The following is a 27663-nucleotide window of genomic DNA, read 5'->3' as shown; positions in this document are numbered from 1 at the left end:
GCACTCTGTTTTTATCAGCATTAAGCCCCGCCTCATCATGCATATTAAGTAGTCACAGCATTGTTGCTTCAGATGTGAAGAGTCTCTGGCTTCAGAGGATGTACACTTTGGAGGTTCTTGTAGGATGAAGAGTGTAAGAACAATTCAAAGAATACTAAGGCCGTCACAGCTGGTATTCATGGCATTGAAATTAACAGTGTTTGGGCTGATAGGCAGAAGAATATTCTGCATATACAGAAGAAGTTCCACATATTAACAGTGCTGCCCTGTGCATGTGTACCTGGGAGCAAGCTCTGTTGAACACAGTACAACTTACTTCTGACTAAACACACACAGGACTTCACTTCATGTTTCATTGAAATACATGGGAGTTAGGCACTTAAGTACTCTTGGGAATAAGATTTAAGCCATTTCTGCCCAACGTTGCATATACACAACAGATCAAATGCGCACCTGTGGGCTGGGCAAAAATAGGTTAAGTATGCATAGCTTGCTCTGGGTTGTTTGTACACTTCTGCCCTCTTTCTAGAAGAGATAGGAGTTTCCCACTCATAAGAAAAGCCCTGCTGGATCAAATGCCCATCTAGACCAGCATCCTGTTTCTGGTTGTGGCCCAGCAGCTGCCTCTGGGAAGCCCACAAGCATTACTTCTCTCCCACCAATCCTGCCCTGCAACTGGTACTAAGGCATACTGCTGCTGAACCTGGACGCAGTGCGTAGTCATTGTGACTAGTGACCTTTGAGAGACTTGTCCTCTATGAATGTGTCCAATTCCCTTTTAAACCATCATCGCATCATGTGGCAGTGAATTCCACAGACTAATAGTGTGCTACGTAAAGATGTCACTCCCTTTCTCCATCTTCAATCTCCTGCCAATCCATCTTCCTAGTACTGTGTTTTATGACTTACTGAAGCCCAAAATATGGGCCACACTTGTTTGCCCTTTGTTATGGATTAAGTAGGTAGGGTGGTAGGAACTGCTCAAAAGGGAGAAAGATTACAAAAGGAACAGCAAACCTGAGCCTGAGAAAAGTGTGCTCAGCTCACTGAAGGCTGATGTGCTTTCAGTCTTTGTATCCTGACCATGCTCTATCACTAGCCCCTTCCCTGCTTACTGAATTGTATTGCTTTGAGACGAGCAGATCCCACTAACATAATGGCTGATATGTGGTCTCCCAGCACCGTGGCTGAGCCCCAAGAATGACTGGCATTAGCCAGAAGGTATTCACTGTTAAAGAATGGCCCAGAATGAGGATCAAACATCTTGTTGTATTGCCCAAAGTATAACAGGAGGATCCCGGACACTGCAGGAAAGTGATCATTCTGGCTTTTGCTGGTGCCCCTATAAGAATATAAATTGATTCGCTTAAGTGTGTCTGTTGTGTTTGGGGGGGGGGAGGTGTGGCTTGTTGCTCAGTTTTATACTCTTATTGTGATTCCGAGTTCAGATCTATTTAAACTGCATAAGATTAATGTGGAGAAATCAATGGAAAGAATCCTCCCTCCAATGACTGCTTTGGAGGAGAAGGGAGGGACTCAGCCACCCTTCAACACTGACGCAATCATTTGGGCTCTCTGACAAAACAGGGGTCAAAGGGCACCCTGGCTCTGAGCCAGAATTCCCCCATTCCTCTTCCTCTGGTCAGTACAGAGGGGAAGAGAAGGGTTTAACTTAATGTTTGTCCCAAGAGTGACCTTGTGAGAGGGGCGGTATTTGTGGCTTCTTATATTTTGATTCAAGGAAATGAGCCGAGCCCACTTCCTTGGCCATACAATTATTCCACCCAGTCTCACTTTCCGTCTTCACTCGGGTCTAGTGACTGCATGTTGCCCTTCTGAGAAGGTTCCGTAGGAGCAGAATGCATGGGAGAACACTCGTAAGGGTTGCCTTTGAAAGATTGGGTGGAGGCACAGGGAAGCATTTTGACACTCTCAATATTTTCCTGCATCTGTAGACTTGCAATTTAAAGTAGGTACTGACGCACAAAGGGAGTGCAGTAAAAATAATACTCGGGGGGGGGGGGGGGAAGAGGAGGTGAAGGAAATTGAAAAGAGCAGAAGAAGGAGCCAGGTGTGAATAGGTGGATATTTTATTATCTCCTTACTCCATTTCTTCCGAAAACCCAGTTATTTCTTCCATTGCAACTTTAAATAGTTCATAAGCAGAATGTGCAGGAGAATGGATAGCATGAATAAGAATGGGGTGAGAAAACATACTCAGTTCCCAGTTCTGTGCTTGAGGCAGTTTGCTTATTCATCCTACACTGTAGCTTTTTTCATGTGTGAACTTCTTCCATACTGTTTTTATTGCCTGGTTATTAAGTCAGAAGAGAAATTAGAGGTGGTGCATTTGTGATGGCAGGTGTGCAACCTCTCCAGCAAATGTGCAACTTACAATAGTTAGCACTGATATTACATTCATAAGCAATAGCTGTTTTATGGGTCATGTGCGAAAACGTCCCTAGACGCAGAAGAGTTTCACTGCTACATGAGACAGGAATCAATCAGTAGAAGGAAACTGAAAAGAAAGGAGGTTGAACAACTCATTGCCATTGCATATGATGGCTGACTTGCTCAACATAGAAAAATTTGACAGATCATCACTTCAAAATTTACTTTACCCTAACAGCGTCGCAAACACAGTTGTCCATGTAGAAATCACAGTTCAGAGTGTGTCTCACTTATAGCCTCATCCTATGCTCTTCTGTACATATTGCACATAGAATGAGCTCCCAGCGCAAACCTGGTGTCCTTGCTGAGAGCTGGCCTCACTGCTTGCATCAAACCAGCAGCAATTGTTTGTGCTAGTCCTTAGGTTAGGAAAGACTGCAGAAGGAATTTTTGCAAAGCATGATGTGGGTGGGCCCACCACTGACCCCTTATGCCCTGCCCATTCCCCAATTAAAGTTCTACAGGTCTGCAAGTCCTAACACCAGTGCAGCATCTGAATACAGGTGCTGCAGCCACCTTACTGAAGGTTTGATTCTTTTCAGTGCCTGGATACTGCTTGGGAATCCTGACTATGCTGCCTTGAGTTCCACCATGGCAGAAAAAGGGGGCATAAATAAATAGTTAGGAAAAATAGCTAGGAATGATGGCAAGAAGTTTTCCTCCTTGCAGTTGTTACAATTACTCAGAACGCCATTGTCTTCAATATCTCACAAACATGGGCATTCAATATGAATTTGGTAGGCACTACAGCAGTGGTTCTCAAACTGGTGGGTTGCAACCCTCCAGGAGAACCAGAAGAGGCCCATTTCTCCTTAAGGGGAGTGGCCCAGAAATGACTGCATTGACAGCACCACAACAATTGCGGCAATGCAGCAAATTTGGGGCTTGTAAGCATACCTGCAAGGTAGTGCTGGCCATCTAGATGGTGTGGGGAGCTCGCAGCCCTCTCTGTGGGCCTCCCTGCTGCTCTAAACTGCTCTCTTCGTCAATCGCAATCCACTTCTGGCTTTGCTTTTGCAGTGGGGAGGTCCACTGAGGGGACTGCAAGCCCCCTTTTACCCTCCTGATTGCTGGCAGTACCCCCAAGTAGGTTTACAAACCACAAATTTGCTGTAGCTGCATGATGTTGTGGCCCTGTTGCTGCTCCCACAATTACTTACTGTGGTCTTAAAGTCCAAGAAGGACTTTCAGAACCACTGTGCTACAGTGTTAGCATTCACTGGAGGACATCATACTGTCAAAGGTCACATCCACCTACAGCTTCATGACCCAGAATCTATTAAAAATGTGTCATTTTCTAGAAATGCTCTGTTCTTTGCAAGAAAGCTGTATCTATTCCCAAACAAAATTACAGTACTCAGGTTCCCATGGTAATTGGATCAAATTTTTGCAAATTGGGTGCCTAACTTTAGATACACAGATGTACTTTTAGAGAATAGAGGAGAGCTTTGACCTTTATCTACTCCTGCGTACAAGGATCCTGACAATTGTTCAGGGGGCTGAAAATTTTCAGTTTATGGTGATGACAAGAGATATGTTAAAGAAATACAAGAACTTGAGGGAAGTGGTTGTTTTCTTTCTTACATAGAACAAAGGTGGGCTATATGAGTGTAAGCAGTTAAAAAGGAGTAATTTTTTTTCTCTAAATTAAGATCTAGGAAATTTGTGAACATGAGCATAAAATTGGTACCTATTCATACCCTCAATTAATTTTTGATATAAAATATTGTAGAGTGATATGATTATTTTGAATTTTTTCTGGAAATTTGATGCTTTCACACTTCATTACTCTACTGAGCTTAGGTGGTTTATTAACTTATATGTGACTACTGTTTGTCTGTTAAAAGAAATGTGAACTTTCTTATACCAAAGGCCATGTATCTCAGTCATTGATGTATGCTATTTTTGTTTTTCCCTTGCAGTTTAAAAGAATGCTCAATCGAGAGCTAACCCACTTATCTGAAATGAGCCGATCAGGCAATCAGGTCTCTGAATATATATCCAACACATTTTTAGGTAAGCATACTATTGTGAAAACAGTACCCTCTGTGCTTTATCCTGCTTTTCCCCCCTGCTCTCCTCCTTCCATCACTAACATCCAATAGGTTATAGCAATTCCCACAAAGCTGGGAATACTGTTCATTTCACAGTGCATTCCATGCAGATCGATAGATAACAATTATGTGAATAAAATGCAAAGCTTTTCATCTTTGGTTTTTCATCTTTTCTTCTTTCATGGGTTTTCATCTTTACATTGTATGCAGCCCTTTTGTGTTCAGAAAGTTCCACTGGACAGTCCCCAAATTTCACTTCCCTTCACTGAATGTGTGTGCTGTGTGGATGTGCACAGATATTTCATACGACTCCATGATGGACCCACACTATCCTGGTTAATTTACCACTTAGGAGCTGGAGGACCAGCTCTATATAGTAATACCAACAACTTTAAAAAAACGACATGATGCTTTAGTAGCTCAAAAAGAATACATGATACAACTACTAATTACAATTTCTAAAACTGGAATGCTGCCTTTCTACAAATCCTTGTTCTAGGAACATGAAAGAAAACATTATAAAAAGGCCATGTTTTTCGACAACATGCTTTCAAAGGTTATTCTTGCTTCCAGTGTGCCCATTCTGATCATGAGATATACGGCTGTCAACTAAATATGTTCTAGCTTAATTGCATGACTAAAAACTACTACATTGAAGCTACAGTCCATATATCCACGTCTGGACCCAGAACACATACCTTTTTTAATGTTGGCTCTGCGGCAGTTCTCATTGCTCATTGAGAAGACATGCTGCCAGACAGTTTTTAAGCACCTTGTCCCTTTGACAGTGGGAAATTCTGTGGCATCAGCATCAAACAGTACTCTGGCTGTGTGCCCAGCTGTGCCCCATACCAACATGTTATTTCTTATGATTGCAACTGAAATCTACTGGCACACAGAGGTGGCCCATTGTTATTCCCTCTTTGGTGACGCAAAGGCAGATAAACACAACAAAGTCTGCATTCCAATAGATTATTGTTTGGGGAATACCTTTGGCCAAGGAACACAGAACAAGAGACTTGGAAAAACCCAGCACAGTATTAGCAAAAAATATATATGAGGCAGGGCTATCCCACTTAACATAGTCTGTGTAGTACTCATTTATACTTGCACCAAAAGCCAAGGTATGTCTGGTCCTGGTCTTCACTGGGGACTGCTTGAACCCTGCCTATTGGATTGGGTGCTGCTGTTTCAGCAGAGCTTTCCCTGTGCTTTCGCTGTGCCATACTGAGGTGCATGGGAATGGATTAGCGTTGCTAGGGCCAGGCAGAGTTTTAGCATTTGGTGCAAGAGCATCCGTGGTGCTCTGGAATTACTGCCAACAGTCAGTGACCCAATGTTGTGGCCTACCATGCTGGCCTACAGCTCAAAGAATTTGACATTTTGCTGACGTTAACATCTGATATTCCAGTTGTAATTATTAGCTGTTATGAGAACAAGAATAGGCTACAGTAGACAGTCATGACTTTAATAAATTTCTGTTTTAACAACTTATTAGAACAGAACTTGTCCTCATGGTGTTACAGTTTTGAAAAGAAAATCTTGTTTTCTAGTTAGTTTAGGTCCATTTGAATTCAATCCACCAGCCTAATGTGGATCAGATGGAAAACTGAATTTCATGTACCCTGGCAGGGAAGTTGTCAACCTAGTTTTAGAAACTGTGAAACCCTGAAATAAGATTGCTTGTGGAGTTGACCTACTTAGAAGATCCTTCTTGCTCCCACTCACTAAAAAAAGCAAGACTTCAGCATCTGTCTGTGTTTCCATGTGGAGAAAAAATAAAAGTTAAGGATATGCACTGCCATCAGCCCACAATCTGTCTTAGCCTACAAAAAGCATTGAAACAGCTCCAGCCGTGTCTCAAGTGAGGCAGCACAGGTCCATTGCAAAGACCAGATAGTTTTAGTAGCTCCTAAATGGGTGCATGACTAAAGCTTTAGCTCTAATCCAAATGGTTTATTGCTTTTCAACAAAAAGTTCACAAAGTGGTTTACCAACACAATCAAATAATTAAATGGTTCTCTTCCCAAAAGGGCTCACAGTCTAAAGAGATGCTGATACCAGCAAATAGCCATTAGAAAAGACACTGTGCTGGGGTGAAAAGGGACATTTATTCTCCCCCTGATAAATATAAGAGGAGCACCAATGGAAAAAGTGCTCTTGCCCAGTTGACTGGGACAGATCACACATAGTCATGCAGAAGATTGTATCATGAACCCCCCCCCCCCACTACTGAAAGTATTTCTGACTCATGAAATCTCTTGAAAATTGTTTCTGTCAGTTATTATTAAGGCCTTACATACTTTTATAGTTTCATCCATAACACTGAGCCTGCATTTACAGCTTCAGCGTGACATTTCTGAATCCTATTTCATTCTTTTGAGTACAATTACTCTGTTCCCTGTGGGAAAGGAGTGTGATAGGACCTATTAAATGAGTGTGTAATTCTGTAAAGCACTAATTTTGAGAAAAGGTAGCAGTGGGATTCAGAGTTCAGAAATACACCCAGAACTGATAATGTTAGCTGCTCACTTTGAACAAAACCTCATGGAATCCCATGGCTCATTTAAAATCTTCCAGACAGACACTTCCTTTCACTTGAATTCATCTGACAGCTGGTTTTATGATTCCTCCCTTTGATGACTCTAAATTTTGTACATATGACTAAAATCATAAATATCAAAATATGCACAGGAGTCATTATTCTTCAGCTACTTCCAGTTTGCAACAATCACCTGCTCTTTCCTTCCTCCCCATTTTACTTAATTGGTGATCAGAGGGAAGCAGTGATCTGTGCTAGGGGGTTGAGTGCCGCTGGGCAAAAGCTTGGTGACATTTTCCCTTGTTTGCAGTTCAGAATTCTTTGCTGCTTCCAGTAAGTGCCAGACCCTTCTGACAGGTTAAAAGAAAGAAAGAAAATAATAATATGTAGAGATGTAGCTGCGATGCTGTTACAGTTTCATTTGTTCTCATTCATATAGGCCTCTAGGTGGAACAAATATATGCACATCTCTTAAATGTTTTGGATCTGCAGCACAATTTCTGTGGGGTTTTGGTTGTTGTTTGTCTTTTCAGTTGCATCTTGGGCTACCCACTTCCTCCTTATCCCTCTTTCCCCATAAAGAAAAACTGGTTCTGTAGCCCTATTCAGATGATACAACTTCATTCAATGTATAAATACGGTTGTTAATCATCATCATCATCATCTGAAGGGGGGTGACCAGAGTGCATCCACTATCAGTGGCCACAATCTCCTTGTATTTAGCTTAAAATTTGTTCCTTTGTGCAATTGTGGATTCTGCTTTTTTCAGGAAGAGAGCCTCCATGTACAATTTGTATATTCTTATGCTCTGTTCATACCATTGGATCAGGCCAAAGGCTATCTAGTCCAACTTCCTGTATCTCACAATGGCCCACCTTCAGCTGAATGCATAGAGATAGGGAGTGAGAACTGCAGATGTGATATGGATTCCCACTCCTAAGCAATCAGTGAATGTGACAAAAGAGTCATGGAGCACCTATGTTGAATTAAACATGGGATCCCCAGTCTGATCATTATCTTCTATGTATGGAAGAGGAAAAGCAGGAAGCAAGACCACAAGCCACTTCTGATCTTGTGAGTGTGGGTAATATCCAAAGAGTTAATCCAACAAATTTCCAAAGTTTTCAACACAGATCTGAAGAGTTAATCCAACATCTTTCCTTCAAAGTGTGGAAGAAACAAGGCTGTACTTAAAGATAGAAAATGATTTGTTTTAAAAATCCTGTCATGTTTGTATCTAATACATCTTAATGTAAAACAAAGCAAAATATGAAGCTTCTTTTCTCTTTAACCAGTTGTCTTATAAATTGCGTTTATGTCTGCTGCCATTCGTACCATGAAGAACATTCCATTCTTTCATGCTGTATGTTGAAGAGCTCATTGGAAGTAAAGCATAGATTTTTCATAGACTACCAAACTAAAGTGGAGAGGAGTGAAATTCTCATTTAATTCTTTATCATTGACCTTTGCATAGAATTATTTAAGGCAGAAATCATTCTTTGAGCTCTGTTTTTTAAAAAAAGTCACACAATGCAATCCTGACTCTTCAGTTTATCTGGGTCATTGCTGTATCACATCTAAGGTGTCCCCCTTCCATTTTGTAGTAATAAAAAGATTGTAGAAAAATAGCAGGCTTGTTCCTGGGATATTGGCTTCTGTAGTTAATCAAATCTTGCTGCCTATTTCTGGAAATGTCAGAGCTGAATAGTTCAGCAACTATCTCAGCTCTGAGCAACACAAATACCCATTTGCTCTCCTGTTTTTACAGCAATGTCTATTACCTGGCAATGGAATATGAGCCTTTTGGCATTGTCTGGCAAGAACTTCAGACTTTAACTTCCATATGATACTTCGAAGTCAAATGTTTTGCATGAGCTAAACATTTCAAATATGAAAAAATCATATATTGAGATGTATTATCATTTCACTTCAGGGAGAGTCCTAATGTGAGGTAGCTGAATTATTGAGTCACAGCAACATAGTGGTTCTGGTGTTAGACTTGGAAGAGCCAGGTTCAAATCCCTGCTCAGTCATGACGCTTCCTGAGTGACCTTGGGCCACTCAGCCTCGCCTATCTCACAGGCTTGTTGTGAGGACAAAAGGAGGGAAGGAAATATGTACACCAACCTGAGCTCCTTGGAGGAGCTATTTTTCACATATAAAAATGTGAAAAATAAATAAAATATTTTGAGTTTGACATGGAAGACCTCGATTCACTCCCTGTTCAGCTATGGAGGAAATATAACTTATCTCTTGGCCTAACCTTCCTCAAAGGGTGATTGTGAATATTAAATGCAGTAAGGATGTATAATTCACTCTGAACCTTTGGAATAGAACGTGAAAGATCTGTTCTTAAAAAGAATGCTTTTGCAATGTTCAGAGTGTTGTTTTTTTAAATCGGTGCCATTACTCTCACCATTGCTGTATTAGAAATCGCACCTGTTGCTTATAGATAGTACTATAAGATTGAGAATATTTGTTAAAACACAGAGTGGATCTATGGTTTAACTTGAATGAGAACTCTAAAGTTGTTTTTTTTCCCTTATGGCAATATTTAACACTTTGACCATTCAGAGATGTTGGCTGGAATCCCCTCCCTTCAGTCTATAACTTGTAAATTAATTTGAAAATCATTTGGTAAGATTACAAACACTGTGTTTGGCTTAGTGTTGAATCTCTTCAAGATTGCTCTAGTATACAAGCATACTACAATTTTTCTTTTCCCTCCTTTCAAAGACAAACAGCATGAAGTGGAAATTCCATCCCCAACACAGAAAGAGAAAGAGAAGAAAAAACGGCCAATGTCTCAGATCAGTGGAGTGAAAAAGCTGATGCATAGCTCCAGTTTAACAAATTCCAGTATCCCCAAATTTGGAGTCAAAACTGACCAAGAAGATATTCTGGCCAAGGTAAGAGCAATGCTAATGGCTAACCAGTTGTGTACTATAGGACGGTGGTTCTCAAACTTTTTTTGCACTGGGACCCACTTTTTAAAATGACACTCTATTAAGACCTGCCTAGCTTTATGAGGATTTTTTAAAAAAGTGATCTAGAAAGAAATTATATTTTGATTTGTAAATAACATTTATTTGCAAAAAAAGGATCCATTTCTTATAATGAGGCAGCCCTGATGAATAGCCTTGAGGCTTAGTTATTCAACCCAGCCTTCACCTGCTCCCACTACCTGTCATTGACTGACTTGGAAAAAAAACACATCAGAACAAAGATGCCAAACATGTATCTCCCTATAGCCTCTATACCAGTGATTTTCAACCTTTTTCATCTCACGGCACACTGACAGAGCACTGAAATTGTCAAGACACACCATCAGGTTTTTGACAGTTGACAAGGCACATCTTGCTGATGGGGGGGGGTTCACATCCCCCATTGGCCTTACCAATAAATGACGCTTCCCCAAATTCCTGTGGCACACCTGTGAACCACTCACAGCACACCAGTGTGCCACGGCACAGTGGTTGAAAATGGCTGGTCTATACCAATACATTCTGGGCCAACAATGGAGGAGCACGAAACCCAGAAGTGGATCTTTAAAGCTATTTTTCCACTGAATTGGTATCCACTGATTTTATTTTATCCACTGAGGTTTCCGGATCAGAACCAAGGTGGATAACGAGTCATGACCTGTATTTACACAAGCTCGCAAAGTGCAAGGAACTCTTGCAAACTGCAGGAGCTCAGCCGTTTGCAGGACAATTAGCATCTATCTTGCAAACTACAGGAGCTCAGCTGTTTGCAGGGCAGTTAGCAGTCTCAGGGTTTGTGGCAATTAATTATATGATCTTTCTATCACTCTGTTTTCATTGGAGGCTCTATGGGACCCACCAGAAATCAAGCTACAACCCACCAAGTAGGTCCCGAAAACAGTTTGAGAAATGCTGCACTGATCATGTCTAAAGCTTTACACCAGTGGTTCTCACACATTTAGCACTGGGACCCACTTTTTAGAACTAGAATCTTTCAGGACACACTAGAAGTGACATCAAGCAGGACAATTTTTAACAATCCTAGGCTGCAATCCTACACACACCCAGGAGTAAGTCCCATTTGCCATCATTGTTAAAAGAATATACCTAGTAGCTTGTTAAAAGTACAGGTCTGTATCATTTCCCCAGTCATGTACCATGGGAGCATCAATATTAAAAATAAAATATTGAAATGAATGGGAACCCACCTGAAATAGGCTTGCGACCCACCTAGTGGGCCCTGACCCACAGTTTGAGAAACACTGCTTTACACAGGTGACCTGAGGGAAGCTTTACAGTTCCATTTGTGCAAGATAATTTTATCAGTTCCCCTTCTGTAGCAAGGTACCTTTTTAAAGTCTAGAAAATTAGTTGTTGAGATATTGAATACGAAGAGGACTAATAACAGTAGTCTAATATTGCTGTTTCACACATAAACCAATTGGAAAACCAAACCTAGATTGTTTTCTATTTGATTTGACCTTAGGAACTAGAAGATGTAAACAAATGGGGCCTGCAGGTGTTTAAAATAGCGGAATTATCTGGGAACCGACCTTTAACTGTCATCATGTATACCATTTTCCAGGTAAGTTTAATAGAAGGCAGCTTTCCATTTTGCTTTTCTTTGCAGTCCTTACATGTGTTGTAAAGGCAGCTGTTTTTCTTTCCAAAACTCCAGGAACGGGACTTGTTGAAGACATTTAAAATTCCACCAGACATGTTAATAACATACTTGATGACACTGGAGGATCATTATCATGCAGACGTGGCATATCACAACAACATACATGCTGCTGATGTAGTGCAATCTACGCACGTGCTGTTGTCAACCCCAGCCTTGGAGGTAAGTTCACAACATGGCAGGAAAACAAAACCAGGAAATCTGGCTTGCCTTTTCCTACAGAAATCCAATGGCATAACAGTAATAGGGCGCAATCCTATCTTGCGCTGGAACAGGCAAGCCAGGAGGCTTGCGCTGTATCCAGTGCAAAATAGGGCACCACAGTGGCTCAGCCGAAGATAAGGGGAAACTCTTCCCCTTACTCCCGGGTAAGTCACTGTAGTCCCTATGGGTCTCCTTGGACTTGCGCTGCCTCCTGAGGTGGCATAAGTCAAAGGAGAGCAGAGTGGCTTGAAGCTACTTGGTGCTGCTCGGGGAATGGGGTTGGGATCCGGCATAACTGCCGGGTCCCAGCCCCGCCTCCCGCTCCCTGCCCATCCCTGGGGCTGCCTGCCCTCCCCCTGCCCCAGAACGCCTACTCCCCACCCACACCAGAGCCTTGCATTGGCTGAATTCAGCCTCCGCAGACTGGTGCACCTCCGTATGTTGGCCTAACCGACTCACAAGGAGGCACAAACATGCCTTATGGCATATTTGCAACCCTCCTGGGCCATTGTAAGAGACTTGCGCCAGCCCAAGGGCACCTCAGAATTGCACCCATATTTGCATTATTAGAATGTGAAATGCTACACCACTGTTTTATACCTACCATGCAGCCAGCCTAGTAAAGTATAGTAACTTCAGCACATTCCCTCTTCAGTACTACACTGGTGGCTTGAAGGAAGTGCAGTTTCATTTTTACGGCAGCATAGCAAAATACTCATGCACAAGTATACATTCCCCTTCTGGACTAAGACAGTGGCTTTGTTTGTTTTGCTTTTTTTCTCTGAAATGAACACCCAATACTCCTGTTTTGCACAAGCCATTAAATACTCAAACAGGGTCAGCAAACTTAGTATTTCAGTGCCTGTTGTTGTTTTTTTTTAAATTAATTTGAATAAATTAGAAATAGCTGGATATGAGTGTAGGAGATCTGTTTCAAATCAGTGGAACTTCAACATCTAATTGTGTGTTTAAAAGAAGCTGAATTAAGCAAGTCTAATCTTCTCAAGATTAGCTTCAGGGCGGCGGATGGAAAGGGAGTTGTTGCTTAGTAAAACAAATGAAATAAATTCATGCTATATTGAATTGTAATGTAGGCATATCAGTGCATGCATCATTTGTACCCAGAGAACAGATGTAAGACTCGCCATGCCAGGAAGTAAATGCTTTGAAAGCAACATACTTGCTATTGTTCCTGCACAAAACATGATATTCTGCCTGTACTGAAAATATGAATTTCTAATGCAAATATTTAAGATTTGGTTCAAGGCAGGCTGAAATTTTAGAATGGCTCCTTGTAGATGGGAAAAACATTCATTTTGAGACTTAATTTTTGACACTCTGGTTTCAAACAGCGGAATTCCCAATTGTTAGACTCTAGAACAGTGGTTCTCAAACTTAGGGAGAGTTTTACTCCTTAAGTAAGTCTTTGCAGGGGAGGGACTACGGCAGCAACACAATCCTCCAGAACTTTCATCCAGGGGGTGAAAAGGGGGGGGTGCTTTTACTTACTGAGGGCTGCTGACAGCTGCAGGAGTTGGGGGGAGCCCCAAGCAGCCCTCTGCAGGGCTCCCTGAGGCTTAGAATGTTGAGAAAAACCGGTTGCCAAGCAACCAGGAAATGCTTGGCGACCAATTTTTCTCAAAATTCTAACATTCTACCTCAACATTCTAAGCCTTGGGGGAGCCCTGTGGAGGGCTGCTCAGGGCTCCTCACAAGTCCTGCAGCTGCCAGCAGCCCTCAGTAAGTAAAAATAGCCCCTTTCACCTCTGTTAGCGACATGATTCTGAGGATCGTGTTCTACCTCCCTCCTTCTGCTCCTTAAAGGGACGAGGGAAGCTTTACATAAGGTGATGGGTCACGACCCACCAGTTTGAGAACCATTGCTCTAGAAATAAAATGGCTTGATTTGAGGAACACCCCCCCCCCAAAAAAAAGCCACGAAAGACTTTGAAATATATGGTGAGCCATTGCCCAAATACGTTTGTATTTAAGTAAGCTCTTACAAGGAAGGAGGGGTAACATAGGCCCTCTTTCACACATCTATATTTAGACAGTTAGAACAAAACGGGAGAATCAGTGCCCTCATCTTACATGAAAAAAGTGCCTTCCATGTCATAATTTCTTTTAATCTCCTCCTCAGGCGGTGTTCACGGACCTGGAAATTTTGGCTGCTATTTTTGCCAGTGCAATACACGATGTAGATCACCCGGGGGTTTCAAACCAATTTCTTATCAACACAAGTAAGTTTGGTTTATTTCTAGTAACATTTACAGCTCCTTGTACTTGTTCTGCAAGCTCTGCACACAGAAATAGGACTTATGTAAATAATATAAATATATATTATAAATATATATTATATATTATTATATAAATATATCCTATAATATATATATAGGATAAATATAATAGGACTTATGTAAAAAATATAAATATATAAAAGTTGTCTTACGCTGAGCCAGACCACCTCACTCAGCATTTATGCTGACTGACAGCAGCTCCCTAGGGTTTCAAGCAGGAGTCTGTTCATTCTTTCCTAGGTATTCCTGGGGTTAACCAGGATTCTTAACCCTGGCGGCTGGGGGATAAGAATAGTTTGGCTGTACTTGTCATAAGACTAAACAGCCACCGGGTAGATGGGACTTGTTAGCCTGGGAAGGGAGCTCATCTGAGAGAAGGAAAACTCTGATCCCAAACCTCCACTGCCTTGTGGCTACATCCAGTTATGGAAAAGGCTTCAGGAGTCAACCTCGAGGCAAAATCCAGAGCTGGAGCCCCTGAGGCAGTTCATGGCTGAACACAGTCACGTTCTGGCAACTCCTGCAACGCTGCTGGAACCAACCATATTGGCCTCTGCCTTTCCATTGGACCATTTCAGCAATGTGGAGAGGGGGGATATGCTGCATGGGTAACAGTCTATCCTCCATATCTACTTTACCCAGGCTTCGCACACTGGAGAGGACACTCTGTTTCAGAACAACTAATCAGAGCGCAATACCATAGTCTTCCGAGACTGAAGGATGCCAACATGGAACATTCCTGGGGTTGAAGACACATGCAGAGCATCAATTTGTCTTGAGCTACAGTCCCTTCCACTTGTTCTGCATTCAGCCTTTGAGTGCAGTCCAGTGCTCTCGGCATTATACTGCACTTTACAAATGTGCCCAGGGTCTTCCCCAGACCAGTACCTCTCTCAGAAAACAAGAGCTTGAAATTGTCACAGAAGTGGGTTTCATATGCAGCTTTATTTCATTCAGTATTGTTAGGTATTCAAGTTTTTTAAATTGTTGTATCTCCACTAAATGTACAAGTGAATGTTGTTTAGTGACATTCCAACCAGCGATGGCCTGCATATGTCACAGCTGGTGCTAGCCCCTGTCCCCCTCCCCCTCAAGTCCCCCAAGCCCCTGGAGGGATTCCCCAGATCTCTAAATGCCTTATAAGGCGAAAAGGTGTCACTTCCTGTTTCCCAATGGAAGTCACATCTTTTTGACGGTTTCAGCACGCATGGATGTGTGCTGCCTCTCCGGGCTCAGAAAAACTTCTGTAGGCGAGGGGAGCACCGCTCCCCTTGGTTTTGGAGGCTTTGTTTAGCATCAAGCCTTGGTTGACGACAAGAGTGCCAGTCTGCGTCCCTGTCGTTAAGTGACACTGTATTTATGTCTGAATGTTAACACATCAGAGCAGCTCACAAGGTGTTTTAAGATACTGAAGTTCTGTTAATGTAAAACAGAACTTTATACTCACATCCAGCTATTTCTAATTTATTCAAATTACGTAATAGATGTCTAATCTTCTGGTAGCTGCACAGCTAGCCCATCCATAAAGCAGACAGTGAGGGACAAAGCAACAAGCAGGAGGGAGTGAGAAACCTTGGGGAACCTTGCAGCCCAAGTCTGCTGCCACCTTTCTCCAGCCTGCTGCACATGGAGTAGCACCAATCCACTTCCTGCTCTCTAAAAGCAAGCTGGAAATGGATCATCCACTTTCGTGTGCACTCACCTACCTCGCAAGGTCCCTTTAACAAAAGAGCAAAGTGAGTGGGTAGGGGGAAAAGACCTTACCCACTTAAAAAAAACAAACTGAAAAACATATGGAAGGTGGCACTCCACTTCCCTACCCACACACCTTGCTCCTTCCTCATATGTTCCCTTTAAGTGGAACAGGAAGTGCAGAACACGCTTAGTGCTCCCAGCATATCCTGCACTTCTTGTTTTGTCAAACAGGATTGCGCAGGAAAGAGCGAGGTGAGGGGCTGGATTCTTCTGCCCAGGGCTTAGAGGGAGTGTGCAGGTGTGTGCAGTGGCAGTAGTGGGACAGGGTGGTGGATCTGGTTGGGCTGTGCCTGACAGCAGTAATGACCACAATAAGTACAAAATAATATGAAACATCACAATATAAATAGAGCTTTAGGAAGCTACAGGGGAAAGTAAACTGGCTGCAAACATTTCCTGTTTCCTAGCATCTTTGTCTCTGTCTCTCTTTTCTTCTGGTGCTTTAATAGCTATAAATATGAGCTCTAACTAGAGGTGCCATGACTGGTGTGATTATGTCTTCTCCAGCTTCCCTTGTTGTTTTGACCCACATGGGATTAGGGGGTCATAAAATGCCACAGGCTTCCTCCTTTTACCTTGCTTTCCACTGTCATTTTTGCTTATTTTCTAATGATAGAAGATGAGTACTCTAAATAGAACTGTGTGAGGTTAAAAGAAATGGCTCTGATAAGACATTTGTAGTATTTCAGGTGGAGTAGGTTATTGTGCTGTTTTTCACAAAGACTTCCTGAGAAGAAAATGATTAGGTACAAACAAAATAGGAGATTAAAGGCAGTGGGGGGGGGGGAGAGAAGGGGAACGAGTGAGGGAGTAGGGAAAAAGAATAATAAAAGCAAGAGTATAATTATCTGTTGTAGAGCTAATTTCCCTCCCATTTCCTCACCAATATAGCTTATTCATTCTTCAGTACATACTTATAGTGACTGCTGCTGAAGTCCCTGGTTGCCTCTGTCTGTAGCCTGGTTCTCAGGCTCAAATGACATTTGCATGTCATTTTTCTTGGATGTTTTATTTTGTTGATGTAGTGGTTGTAAGGGGGGGGTCAATGGGTAGTCAGGCATAGTTTCTTGACTCTTTCAACTCTGGTGGATTTTCTGTTCAGAATCTCCTCCCCCCACTGCTTTTCTTCCCACAAGGAGTGGACCATCTCTTTCTTCCACAAGGGAGAAAACAACTTTTGTAATGTTATCCAGGACCAGAGAGAAAATAGTTACTACATAAATTGGTCCACCTTCAGCAACAGCCTTGGCACCTACATTTTGTCTCCTCTTAGGGCAAATAGCTGTGGGAGGGATTATTCAAACTGGGATTGCAAAGGGGGCAAAGGATGAAAGACTCTCCTTATGCTGTGGTCTCAATCAGGATTCCCTCTAAACAGCTGTTATTTAGTATGCAAAAATTAAGTGCATCAGATCCTGTGATGTGTTTAATGTAACATGCAATTTGACTCTTAATGGCTGAGAGAAAAGTTCAGAAAGTTTGAGAAACAAACTCAGTGTACGGAGTTGGCTTTCCAGTAATCCACATATCTGTTGCACTGGAAATAGCCAGGTGGAAAGAGCCAGGGTGGTGTAGTGGTTTGGGAGGTGGACTTAGACCTGGAAGATCCAGGTTCAAATCCCCCCCTCAGCCATGAAGCTTCCTGGGTGATTTGGGGCCAGTCACTTTCTCTCAGCCTCACCTACCTCACAGGGTTGTTGTGAGGACAGATGGAAGGGAGCAGCTGTGTACACTGCCTTGAGCTCTTTAGAGGAAGGGCAGTATAAAAATGTGAAAATAAGTAAATAAGCAATTATTTGTTTGAAGAAGAATGTTTTGTTATAAAGCAATGCATGCAACTCATTCCTAAAATGCTAATGTCTTGAAAAATCCCTTTGGGTACTCCCTATTGTCTTGCCCCACCATGACAGATCATGATTAGGTTATTTTTTTATTCCCATGTTTCCCTATCTTAAAATCATTTCAAAACTACAGAACTCTAAAAGCTTGAAGATTGTATGAGTAACAGTGCAATCCTCTGCTGCCCAGAGTGCATGGCTGTGGCAGCTCCGAAAATGGCTGCCGCTGCATACTGCGCACTTTGGGCAGCTGCCAGCAGCTCCTCGGAAGAAGGGTACTTTTGTCCCCTTCCCCCAGGCAAGCCGGTGAATCAAGTGCCTCCATGTCAGGTGGTGAGCCCGATACAGAGGCTTTGGATCTAGTGGAGCATCACTCCACCAGTCCTGTCTCCCCGCTCCCTCCCTCGCAGCATGCCTCCCACACCCTCTCCCCGCCTCCTTATAATGTCTCCTCCCCACCTCCCCCATGCCCCCACTTACCTCTCCGCTGCTCAGCGGTCTGTGCGACCACCAAGCAGCAGACGTCGGGTGCCCAGTGCTGGGCTACTACCAGCAATAGGGCCCGCAAACATGCCTTATGGCATGTTTGCGACAGTGCGCGCCTGCAGTGAACTGGCGTGCTGAGCCCAGGATTGGGCTCTTAATCACCATGTAGGAAGTCACTTTACTAAAAAAGATTTTGTTTCTTTCTTTCATATCTTATACCTATTGGATGTGATTACTAGATGAAAAGGTTGACACTAGCAAACAAGGCCTTTTTCAGCCCTCTGACTACCACTTGGAGAAAAAGAGCTAAAGAGAGAATTTATTGGCTCACATGCGTGGTGCACCATAAAGCTCCTGAAATTTAAGTACAAGAGCTGCTGCTTGCAGTCCTCTTGAGCTGTAGGGATTTCAAGGCTGAATATTAAAAATTGAAAGGATTGTCAGTGAAGCAGGCTGATTCAGGACTTCAGGATGTGGAAACTGTAACAAACAGAAATGAATGTCAACGAATGACCTTGTGTTTTATAAGCCTTGAATCCAAAGGTATCTGGACAGATTTTGAGGGAATGAAATCCAGCTGTATATTGTCGAAATGCAATTGAGCCCCTCATTAAGTGGGTTTTAGTAAATGCAAGGTTTTGTGTTTCTTTAAACGGATGTTCTAAGAACATAAGAACAGCCCCACTGGATCAGGCCATAGGCCCATCTGGTCCAGCTCCTGTATCTCACAGTGGCCCACTAAATGCCCCAGGGAGCACACCAGATAACAAGAGACCTCATTCTGGTGCCCTTCCTTGCATCTGACTTTCTGACATAGCCCATTTCTAAAATCAGGAGGTTGCACATAGCATCATGGCTTGTAACCCATAATGGAGTTTTCCTCCAGAAACTTATCCAATCCCCTTTTAAAGGCATCCAGGCCAGATTCCATCACCACATCCTGCGGCAAGGACTTCCGTAGACCAACCACACGCTGAGTAAAGAAATATTTTCTTTTGTCTGTCCTAACCCTCCCAACACTCAATTTTAGTGGATGTCCCCTGGTTCTGGTGTTATGTGAGAGTGTAAAGAGCATCTCTCTATCCACTCTGTCCATCCCCTGCATAATTTTGTATGTCTCAATCATGTTCCTCCTCAGGCACCTCTTTTCTAGGCTGAAGAGACCCAAATGCCATAGGCTTTCCTCATAAGGAAGGTGCCCCAGCCCAGTCATCATCTTAGTCGCTCTCTTTTGCACCTTTTCCATTTCCACTATGTCCTTTTCACTTGGCCAACAGTCTGAGGCTAAGAGGCAAAGAAGGAAGGCCCATAGCCAGGGAGACAGACCAGGGACAGACTGCACTTGCTCCCAGTGTGGAAGGGATTGTCACTCCCGAATTGGCCTTTTCAGCCACACTAGACGCTGTTCCAGAACCACCTTTCAGAGCGCGATACCGTAGTCTTTCGAGACTGAAGGTTGCCAACACACACATGTGCTTTTTGAGATGTGGCGAAGAAGTTATGTGAGCCCTACTAGATTTCTTGGTCATGTACAGACAAATATAAACAGACATTCCTTTTGTAAAGCTATCATTTAGAAAGCAAATTCCTTTTTGCTGGAGTTGGCAGCAGTGAAAAGTTTGGAATTGTCTTTTGAGAGAAGTCAGTATAACATGATACAAGAGCAGGCTCTTGGTCTCAATGCTTAGCCTGTGTTGAACAATCATTTGGAAGAACTGAGTGTGGGAGAAGAGCACAAGGGAGAAAAGAAACAAGAAATGAATTACATCATCTCACAAGGAACTAGTTACAGTGCAGTTGCTTCACCCTAAAATAATAGTAAAGGAACAACATATCACCTATGTGTGCCTGGCTCTAAGCTTGACAAAAGTATTAATTCTAGTAATTGTAATAGAGGGACTTCTGCCCCATCTGAAATACATACATGAGAGAGAGAGAGAGAGAGAGAGAGAGAGAGAGTTTCAAAAACACTGCATAATTTCCTTACAGATTTATTGAGTACTTTTCATTTTCAGAGTATGTCCATGCTGCAGAATTTGGTGATGATCAGTCTTCATGTGCTGATATTTTTCTCTCCCTTGTGGAATTCTGAAAGCCTCTTTTCTTCTGGAGAATAGTACAGGCAACTGTAACCAAAGGAAGCTCTTTGGTTATGGTTTTAGGCTATATTCAGCTTAAATCAAATTTGGCTTTGGGGTGGAGAGGGGTATTTGATGCATGCCAGTGTCAACAGAAGGAGAGATGTACCAGATATTGTTATCAGAAAGCACTGTGCTTTTCTTGATATTTGAATGATAAATGAAGCTTTTTGGAAATCGTGAGAATGTGAGGAGTCAGAAATAAAACTTATGAATGGATAGAAGAAGAGATGCAAGCTTTTGTAAAATTCTGCCTTATGGATATCTTGCAGACTCTGAACTTGCCTTGATGTACAACGATTCATCAGTCCTAGAAAACCATCATTTAGCTGTGGGCTTCAAGTTACTGCAGGAAGAGAATTGCGACATTTTCCAGAATCTGACAAAAAAGCAAAGGCAGTCATTAAGGAAAATGGTCATCGACATTGTAAGTTGCCTTTGGAATTTCTTTTATTTTGCACTGTGTGCAAAAACAAGATGTAGAATTTTTTATTTTATTTATATGCATTTTATTGCTGGTTGCTTTGCTTTTATATTGTCTGTTTTATTGTTGTTTTTACAGCTTTTATCTGTATTTTATTACCTTTTGTATCATATATTTTATGTATTAACTGTTGTTGGCCCCCTTGGGTGCCGTTCAGGAAGAAAGGCAGATTGCAAATCCAATAAATAAATACATTAAATTTTTGAAATGAAAAGCTGTTTGGAAAAATACAGCACAACAAAACGTGTATTTGAGAAATGTTGTGCGTTATTTTCTTTTAATTGGGATGAGCCCTTGTAGTTTGTCTGCCCTGCTGCTTGGTCTGGTTTAGAGCAGTATTGTAGAGCTTGTTCTCTGAGCTTGACAACCTGCTTTGAATAACTGCTGCTGAAATTATGTGAATGAGCCTTGTCCAGATCATGGCTGTCCTGTGTGAAGTGGCCATTCATAAGTTTTTGTCCTTTCGTGGCACACTCCAATATAATTTGTTTTGTGCTAGCCAAACTTAGTATAGTTGGTGCCTCTGTAGATTCTGAATGCTTTCAGAATATATACACTGCTGTTGGCTATATCAGTTTAAATTCTGTCCGAATCTGTAATAAACTTGGACTGTAGACTGTTTTTAGTGATCTGTCACTTATCTTTTCTCCTTCAAGGTACTTGCAACAGATATGTCTAAGCATATGAATCTGTTGGCTGATTTGAAGACAATGGTTGAAACAAAGAAAGTGACTAGCTCTGGAGTTCTGCTCCTTGATAACTATTCAGACAGGATCCAGGTGAGATGCCACATGCTTTCTCCTTGCCATCGTATGCCTTTCAGTTGACCCACGCATCTTGCTTTCTGAACTAGCTGCCAGTTCCCTCAAGTAGTAGTATGCATGTTAACTGTGCTTTACCACATTCTGTTAGTCACAGATTGTCTTTTCTGTTCTTCTTGACTGAATTTGCTATGGCCTAACTTCCAAATTTCTTTGAAACTAATCAGTCTTGCACTTACAACATTTTTGGCCTGTTATAACCAGAAGCTACAGATGTGAGATAATTGGGAAGCTATTAATGTCAGTGTGAACAACACAAGACACATCATCATTTTGCTGTTCAGAATAAACCCTGCACTAAATGTATTTTCGAGATTCTGTTTTCACGCCTGCCAGATGTGAAAATGGAAAAAGGGCCTTAGTCTCCAGTGAAACAACACCACAGGTTCTCTAGAGAAAAATATTTTTTTGTCTTTTTTAGGTTCTGCAAAATATGGTACACTGTGCAGATCTAAGCAATCCAACAAAGCCACTTCAACTGTATCGCCAATGGACAGATAGAATAATGGAAGAGTTCTTTCGTCAGGGAGATCGAGAAAGAGAAAGGGGCATGGAGATAAGTCCCATGTGTGATAAGCACAATGCATCAGTAGAAAAATCACAGGTAATCCATTAAACACAGAAGGATGAAATCACAATGTGGAATATGGTTCACAGACAACTAAATGCCTTTTTGTGGTAACATTCCCATATTTTACAATTCACAATTTAAAATGAAAATACTCAGAAAATTTGAGATCTTAATAGTTATTTACATAAATAACAAAGTTATACTCTAGGGAAAGTTGGTGAGTTGTGTTGCCATGATTTTTTTTTTTGGTAATATGTGACTGCAGACAGGAGGGTTACAGTATGCCTCTTGAGCTTGTTTTCCATTTAGTTAATTTTAAAAGACAAATTGATAAGGTTCATGTATTCTAACTTGGGAATGACATTTTCCTCTTAATTTTGCATTGCAATAGGTGGGCTTTATAGACTACATTGTTCATCCTCTCTGGGAGACCTGGGCAGATCTTGTACACCCGGATGCCCAGGATATCTTAGACACCTTGGAGGACAATCGTGAATGGTACCAGAGCACAATTCCTCAGAGTCCTTCTCCTGCCCCAGATGACCAAGAGGAGGGTAGACAGGGCCAAACAGAAAAATTCCAGTTTGAACTAACGCTGGAGGAAGATGGTGAATCAGACACAGAAAAGGACAGTGGAAGTCAAGTGGAAGAAGATACCAGCTGCAGTGACTCCAAGACTCTTTGCACCCAAGACTCGGAATCCACTGAAATTCCACTTGATGAACAAGTTGGAGAGGAAGTGGTAGAGGAAGAGGAGGAGGGGGAGAGCCAGACAGAACCTTGTGCCCTAGAAGAAGAGCGTTCTCCTGACACGTAACAGTGTGATGGCTCTTTAACTCTCTGTCTGTCCTCCTCTCTCTTTCTCTCTCTTTCAAAATTGAAAATGGTTTCCAAAGTGCACGTCACACGGCACAACCATGGTCACGCCTCACTGTCATCTGCCAGGGATGTTTGTGGATCAAAAACTGACCTTGATTACTCAGTTTGGCACTCAGGAATATTGTAACCAGAATTGTTCATCTCCATGGCATCAGAGAGCAAAGAAAAATACCTGCAAAGAACAGTTTAATAAGAGCTCAACTTGGCAGAAACTATTAGAGAGAGAGAGTATGTGTGTGTGTGTGTGTGTATCTACTCCAGGCTGTTTTGAAAACAAGTAAAGGCTGGCCCAAAGCTAGAGTGCGTGTGCGTGTGTGTGTTTTTGTGTTGGTTTTTAATTTTCTGAGAGAGAGTAGCAATCACCAGAATCTAAAGAAAGCAGCCAGCAAGTGAACCAAGGTTTCTAGTAGAAAATAAATGCACTCAAATAACGGGACACAACATGAATCTGTTACCAGTAGGAAGATAAAGCTGTGGAAATCACATAATTTTCTAATTTCAAGTCTTCCTGACACATGACTGAAAAAGTGTAGCTCAGTGGGCTGCACTGGCATCTGAATTTTGTATAATATGTAAAACAGAAATCTTTTTGTAGCGTTTTCTTTTATTAAATGTATTGAGGTATTATATTTAAAGAATGCAACACCCTGAGAATTTCATCTGCCACTGGTTCTTTTTCTCCCCCAAAGAGTAACTTGCAAGTTTTCAGTACAAATATGTGCTACACTGGATAAATCAAGTTTATATTTGTTTGCACTTAGATTTTCATAACAATTCTTTCAAATGTTATAAGAATAACTCATTGCTTTGTAGACAAGTTTCATCCATAATGTATGGATGGTCTTTGGCTTTTTTGTCACCTTCTAAGGAGCAGAAAACACTTCAGGTTTGTTTGCATTAATATCTGGCTTTTTTAATTGTAATTTCCAAGAGCAGCAATACAAAATCTGTGATGAGCTCTTTACTTTCAGAGATGGCTTTGTCCTGCAAACCCACTGCTGTGGGCTATCTGTGCTCTACCAAAAATACCTTTTTTGAAATCTAGTGGACCACTAGAGTAGCCGTTCCCAAAAGTTTTGGTTGCCACTTGTTGCTGGGTGGCAGGAGACCTGCCGATTGAGTGTCGGGCTGCCTGCGACAGATGCAGTAGGGTCCAGAGGATGGAAGGCAATGACATTAGTGTGGGCAGATGGGACCTCATGCCATTGTCTGGAAATCTCTTCAATGGTAATTCCTAATACTGAAAAGTTGGGAAACTGTTGCTAGAGTTGGGATTTGCAGGACTATGGCCAGTATAAATGTGACTCTTCTGTTATAAATGCAAATATTTTATTTGCTAATGAAATTATTCCCGGGAGGCCATGTCTAGCTCTGTGGTTGACATCATTAATGGTCTGCCCCAAAGACTTGCTGTGCCAGCAAATAAATGCAAAGGATGGGATTGCACTGACGGCTACTGAGGATGCAGCACTACGCTTGTATAAGGAATCAAGATTGGAGTACATAAAAACTAATACCTTCCAAGAGTTTTGTTGTGTCAAAAACAGCTTGGACATTTCCCTTGTACTGAGTCACCTTTAGTAGCTTTGTTGTAGGGTCTGTTGTTCATTCAGGGTCTTCCAAGTTCAGATATATAGCTTCTGCCCATAATGTAGCAAGAATGTTTTTTAAATGAACATCTGCCAATTTTATGGAAAGGATCCTACATTTTTGCTTGATCCATGATTTTGACTTTTTAAAAAAGTTTATTTGCTTTATTCTGCCCTATTAAGAGGTCATGCTTAGAGTTGCTGATCTGTTAAGGACACAATAAGAGGGTGTGAAATGCCCAATAAAACTCACAGGTCCAGAAAAGCGTAGGCTGCAATCCATAACAGAGTGAAAAGTCACTGTCTATTGATTTTAATAAGATTAAGGGTACAATCCTATCCACACTTTCCTGGGAGTAAATCCCATTGACTATAATGGAGCTTACTTCTATGCATAGGATCCTCCCATACAATGGCAGATGCAGATTCATCTGCATAGGGACATCCAGTCATCTAGTGCACTGTACCGGTTGCATTGGTATGTGCAGGAGTAAAGAGAGACCTTTATTGGCATCAACTCATCTATTCCAACAAATGGGTCATTAATTATAAATATGGAAAGGAAAAGGAAGAAAAAAAACCCAAATTTTAAGATTAAAATACAAATAAATCATATCACACTGGCCTATTTCCATACTTTTCTGCAACTGACAAGAGAAAATTAGCAGTGTCCACCAGCACATCTACTGGGCCATCATTTAATAGGTATACAAGTTTCAGCTATTCTGAAAGCCCAGTCTCCTTCCCAAGGTTAATTTCTATATAAATAGCATATCAGTATGAATTGGACAGGAGAAATGTGCAGGACAATTCTTTAAATATCCCAGTGGATCTGGTGCTGTATCATCGCAGTCCATTACCTGTACACAGCAACACCCAGCAGTTCCTTTATGAATGTGAAAAAACATCTGAATATGTAAGATTCCTAGTGTAGAGATAAAGTGATTCTGGAATTTGAGCATCTTTTGTCCTATGATGTTAAAAAAGAAAAAAAAATAGGTTACTATTTTGGCACAACAAAACAAGAAGAGCATTTAGTGTGGCTGAAACAGGGAATGTTTGGGACATGCCTAAATAGATTTTACTGGAAGTACTAAGAGGTGTTTGTTTTTTTTAATGTGCATTTTAATGTGTTCTAGTCTATCTTTTAGCTCTTAATGGCTTTCACTGGGGAAAAAACCTAGCTGGGGAAGTGAATGAAAGAATTTTGCCATGTTACTGTCAGCATTGGCTCATGACCTCCCTTCTCTACTTAAACATTTGCTCAGTCCCCAAGAGTGCCTGGAATCTTATTGAAAAAAGCAATATCAGTTCCAAAAATCAGTATGGACTTGGAAGGGTATTTTATCTGCACTAAAGACTTGATCCTATGAATTGGAGCACATTCTAACTTAATCCACACAAGGTACTGAGCATTTAGCCTGCAGTTGATGTAATTCTGGCCCTATGCACATGAGAACCTTTGGTTTTAATGCGATTTTCCAACTGCTTGGTTTTAAAGGGTATTTGTGTGCTGCTGGATCTGGTTAGTCTGTCCACCACTGTGTAAGATTAAGCTTTCATAGAAACCAGATGTAAAGAAAATGCAACCATATTGTGTAACAAACCCATACACACGGACAATCAAGTGGTAAAAAAACATAATAATTTTTAGAGCCAGGGATCGAATGCACTGTACAATCTTTTGTTTTTATTTTGCGAAAGTGTGCTTTAGCATTGCACACTGCTTTAAAAAAACAAAACCGTTGAGAAGCAACTTTACATGTTTTCTGTGTTTTTGCCATAAGAAAAATGCAATGAATTGGATACTGTACAGTGAGGGGGAAAAGAAAAAAGGGAACCTGACTTTGCGTCTACACTTTAGCTTGCAAGTTACTGTACTCAGTAATGCTGTGCTTGTTTTCATTTCTGGTTTTTATGTCATTGTTTGTTTTTTTAATTGTGATCAGACAATAGAGGTAGAACAAATTGCATTCAAGGGTTTTTTTAAAAAAAACTTATGAATGAAATGAATTTTACAGAAAGCTTTTGACAATTCTTTTTAAAATGCATTTATTTATTTTTATTTGTGCCATGCATATTTTTTTCTCACCAAATGACCTTACTTGTAATAAGTCTTGTTTGTCTCTGTTTACAACCACGTATTTATTGTAATGTATATACTGTAATGTTAACTGTAAATTATAAGTTCTTATTATAACATCACCCTTGCCAGGGTGGTGTTGCTATATTTGAAACTCTTGGTGAGAGAATTAATATTGTGTATACATACTCCCTTGTACATTTTTTTTCCTCCTGTAATATATCCTGATATCACCTTAGAGCTTGTTTATGGAAGAGTTGAGAAAAATTATAAAATACATAGATATATAAATTAATTTAAAGCTGCAGGTCTTTGGTCCCAGGGCTGTGCCTTAACTTTAAACAATATTTTCTTCTGTTTTGCTGCATTTGAAAGAGAGGTCTTTGTGGAACATGGGCTGGGCATATCTCCACTAGGTTTTTTTTTTAAGGGATTTGCATCATTGTGTGTCCCCCGTAGGATGGCCCCTACTCGGTGGCATAGCTGGAGAGGGGCGGAGCACTCAAACTGGCAGGGAGATGGGCAAGCAGCCTCTCCCTTCAGAGCCATTCCCAGCAGGGGGGGGCAAAATGGAGCTGAACGCCTCCGTTTTGCCCCCCCCCCCCGCTGGGAATGGCTCTAAAGGGAGGGGTCACTTGCCCACCTCCCTGCCAGGCTGAGTGCTCTGCCCCCCTCCAGCTACGCCACCGCCCCTATTCCAACATAGCTGAGATCACATTGGACGTTCAAATACATATGTGCTTGATAAGCATTACCTGCCTGGTGGAGTACTGTCCCTTCTTCACAATGTGTGTTAAGGGATTACT

General features: G+C 41.6%; 1 protein-coding gene across 9 annotated transcripts in view; it reads left to right on the top strand.

The window, feature by feature from the left end:
* The window catches only part of PDE4D (phosphodiesterase 4D), a 624208-nt gene extending 596776 nt beyond the window's left edge, over positions 1-27432 (top strand). For all 9 annotated transcript variants that reach the window (XM_066614472.1, XM_066614473.1, XM_066614476.1 and 6 more), the window contains 9 exons: positions 4374-4467; positions 9784-9956; positions 11518-11616; positions 11710-11874; positions 14057-14156; positions 20703-20857; positions 21571-21693; positions 22157-22339; positions 22698-27432. In XM_066614472.1, the coding sequence (XP_066470569.1) occupies positions 4374-4467; positions 9784-9956; positions 11518-11616; positions 11710-11874; positions 14057-14156; positions 20703-20857; positions 21571-21693; positions 22157-22339; positions 22698-23123 (1518 nt within the window). In that variant the 3' untranslated portion in view covers positions 23124-27432. The remainder of the gene's footprint in view (positions 1-4373; positions 4468-9783; positions 9957-11517; positions 11617-11709; positions 11875-14056; positions 14157-20702; positions 20858-21570; positions 21694-22156; positions 22340-22697) is intronic.
* Positions 27433-27663: the final 231 nt, after the last annotated feature.

This window comes from Tiliqua scincoides, chromosome 2 (genome assembly GCF_035046505.1).
Source record: "Tiliqua scincoides isolate rTilSci1 chromosome 2, rTilSci1.hap2, whole genome shotgun sequence".
Lineage (NCBI taxonomy): Eukaryota > Metazoa > Chordata > Lepidosauria > Squamata > Scincidae > Tiliqua > Tiliqua scincoides.
The sequence above is the reverse complement of the archived record's forward strand: the minus strand, read 5'-3'. Positions and strand labels throughout refer to the sequence as shown.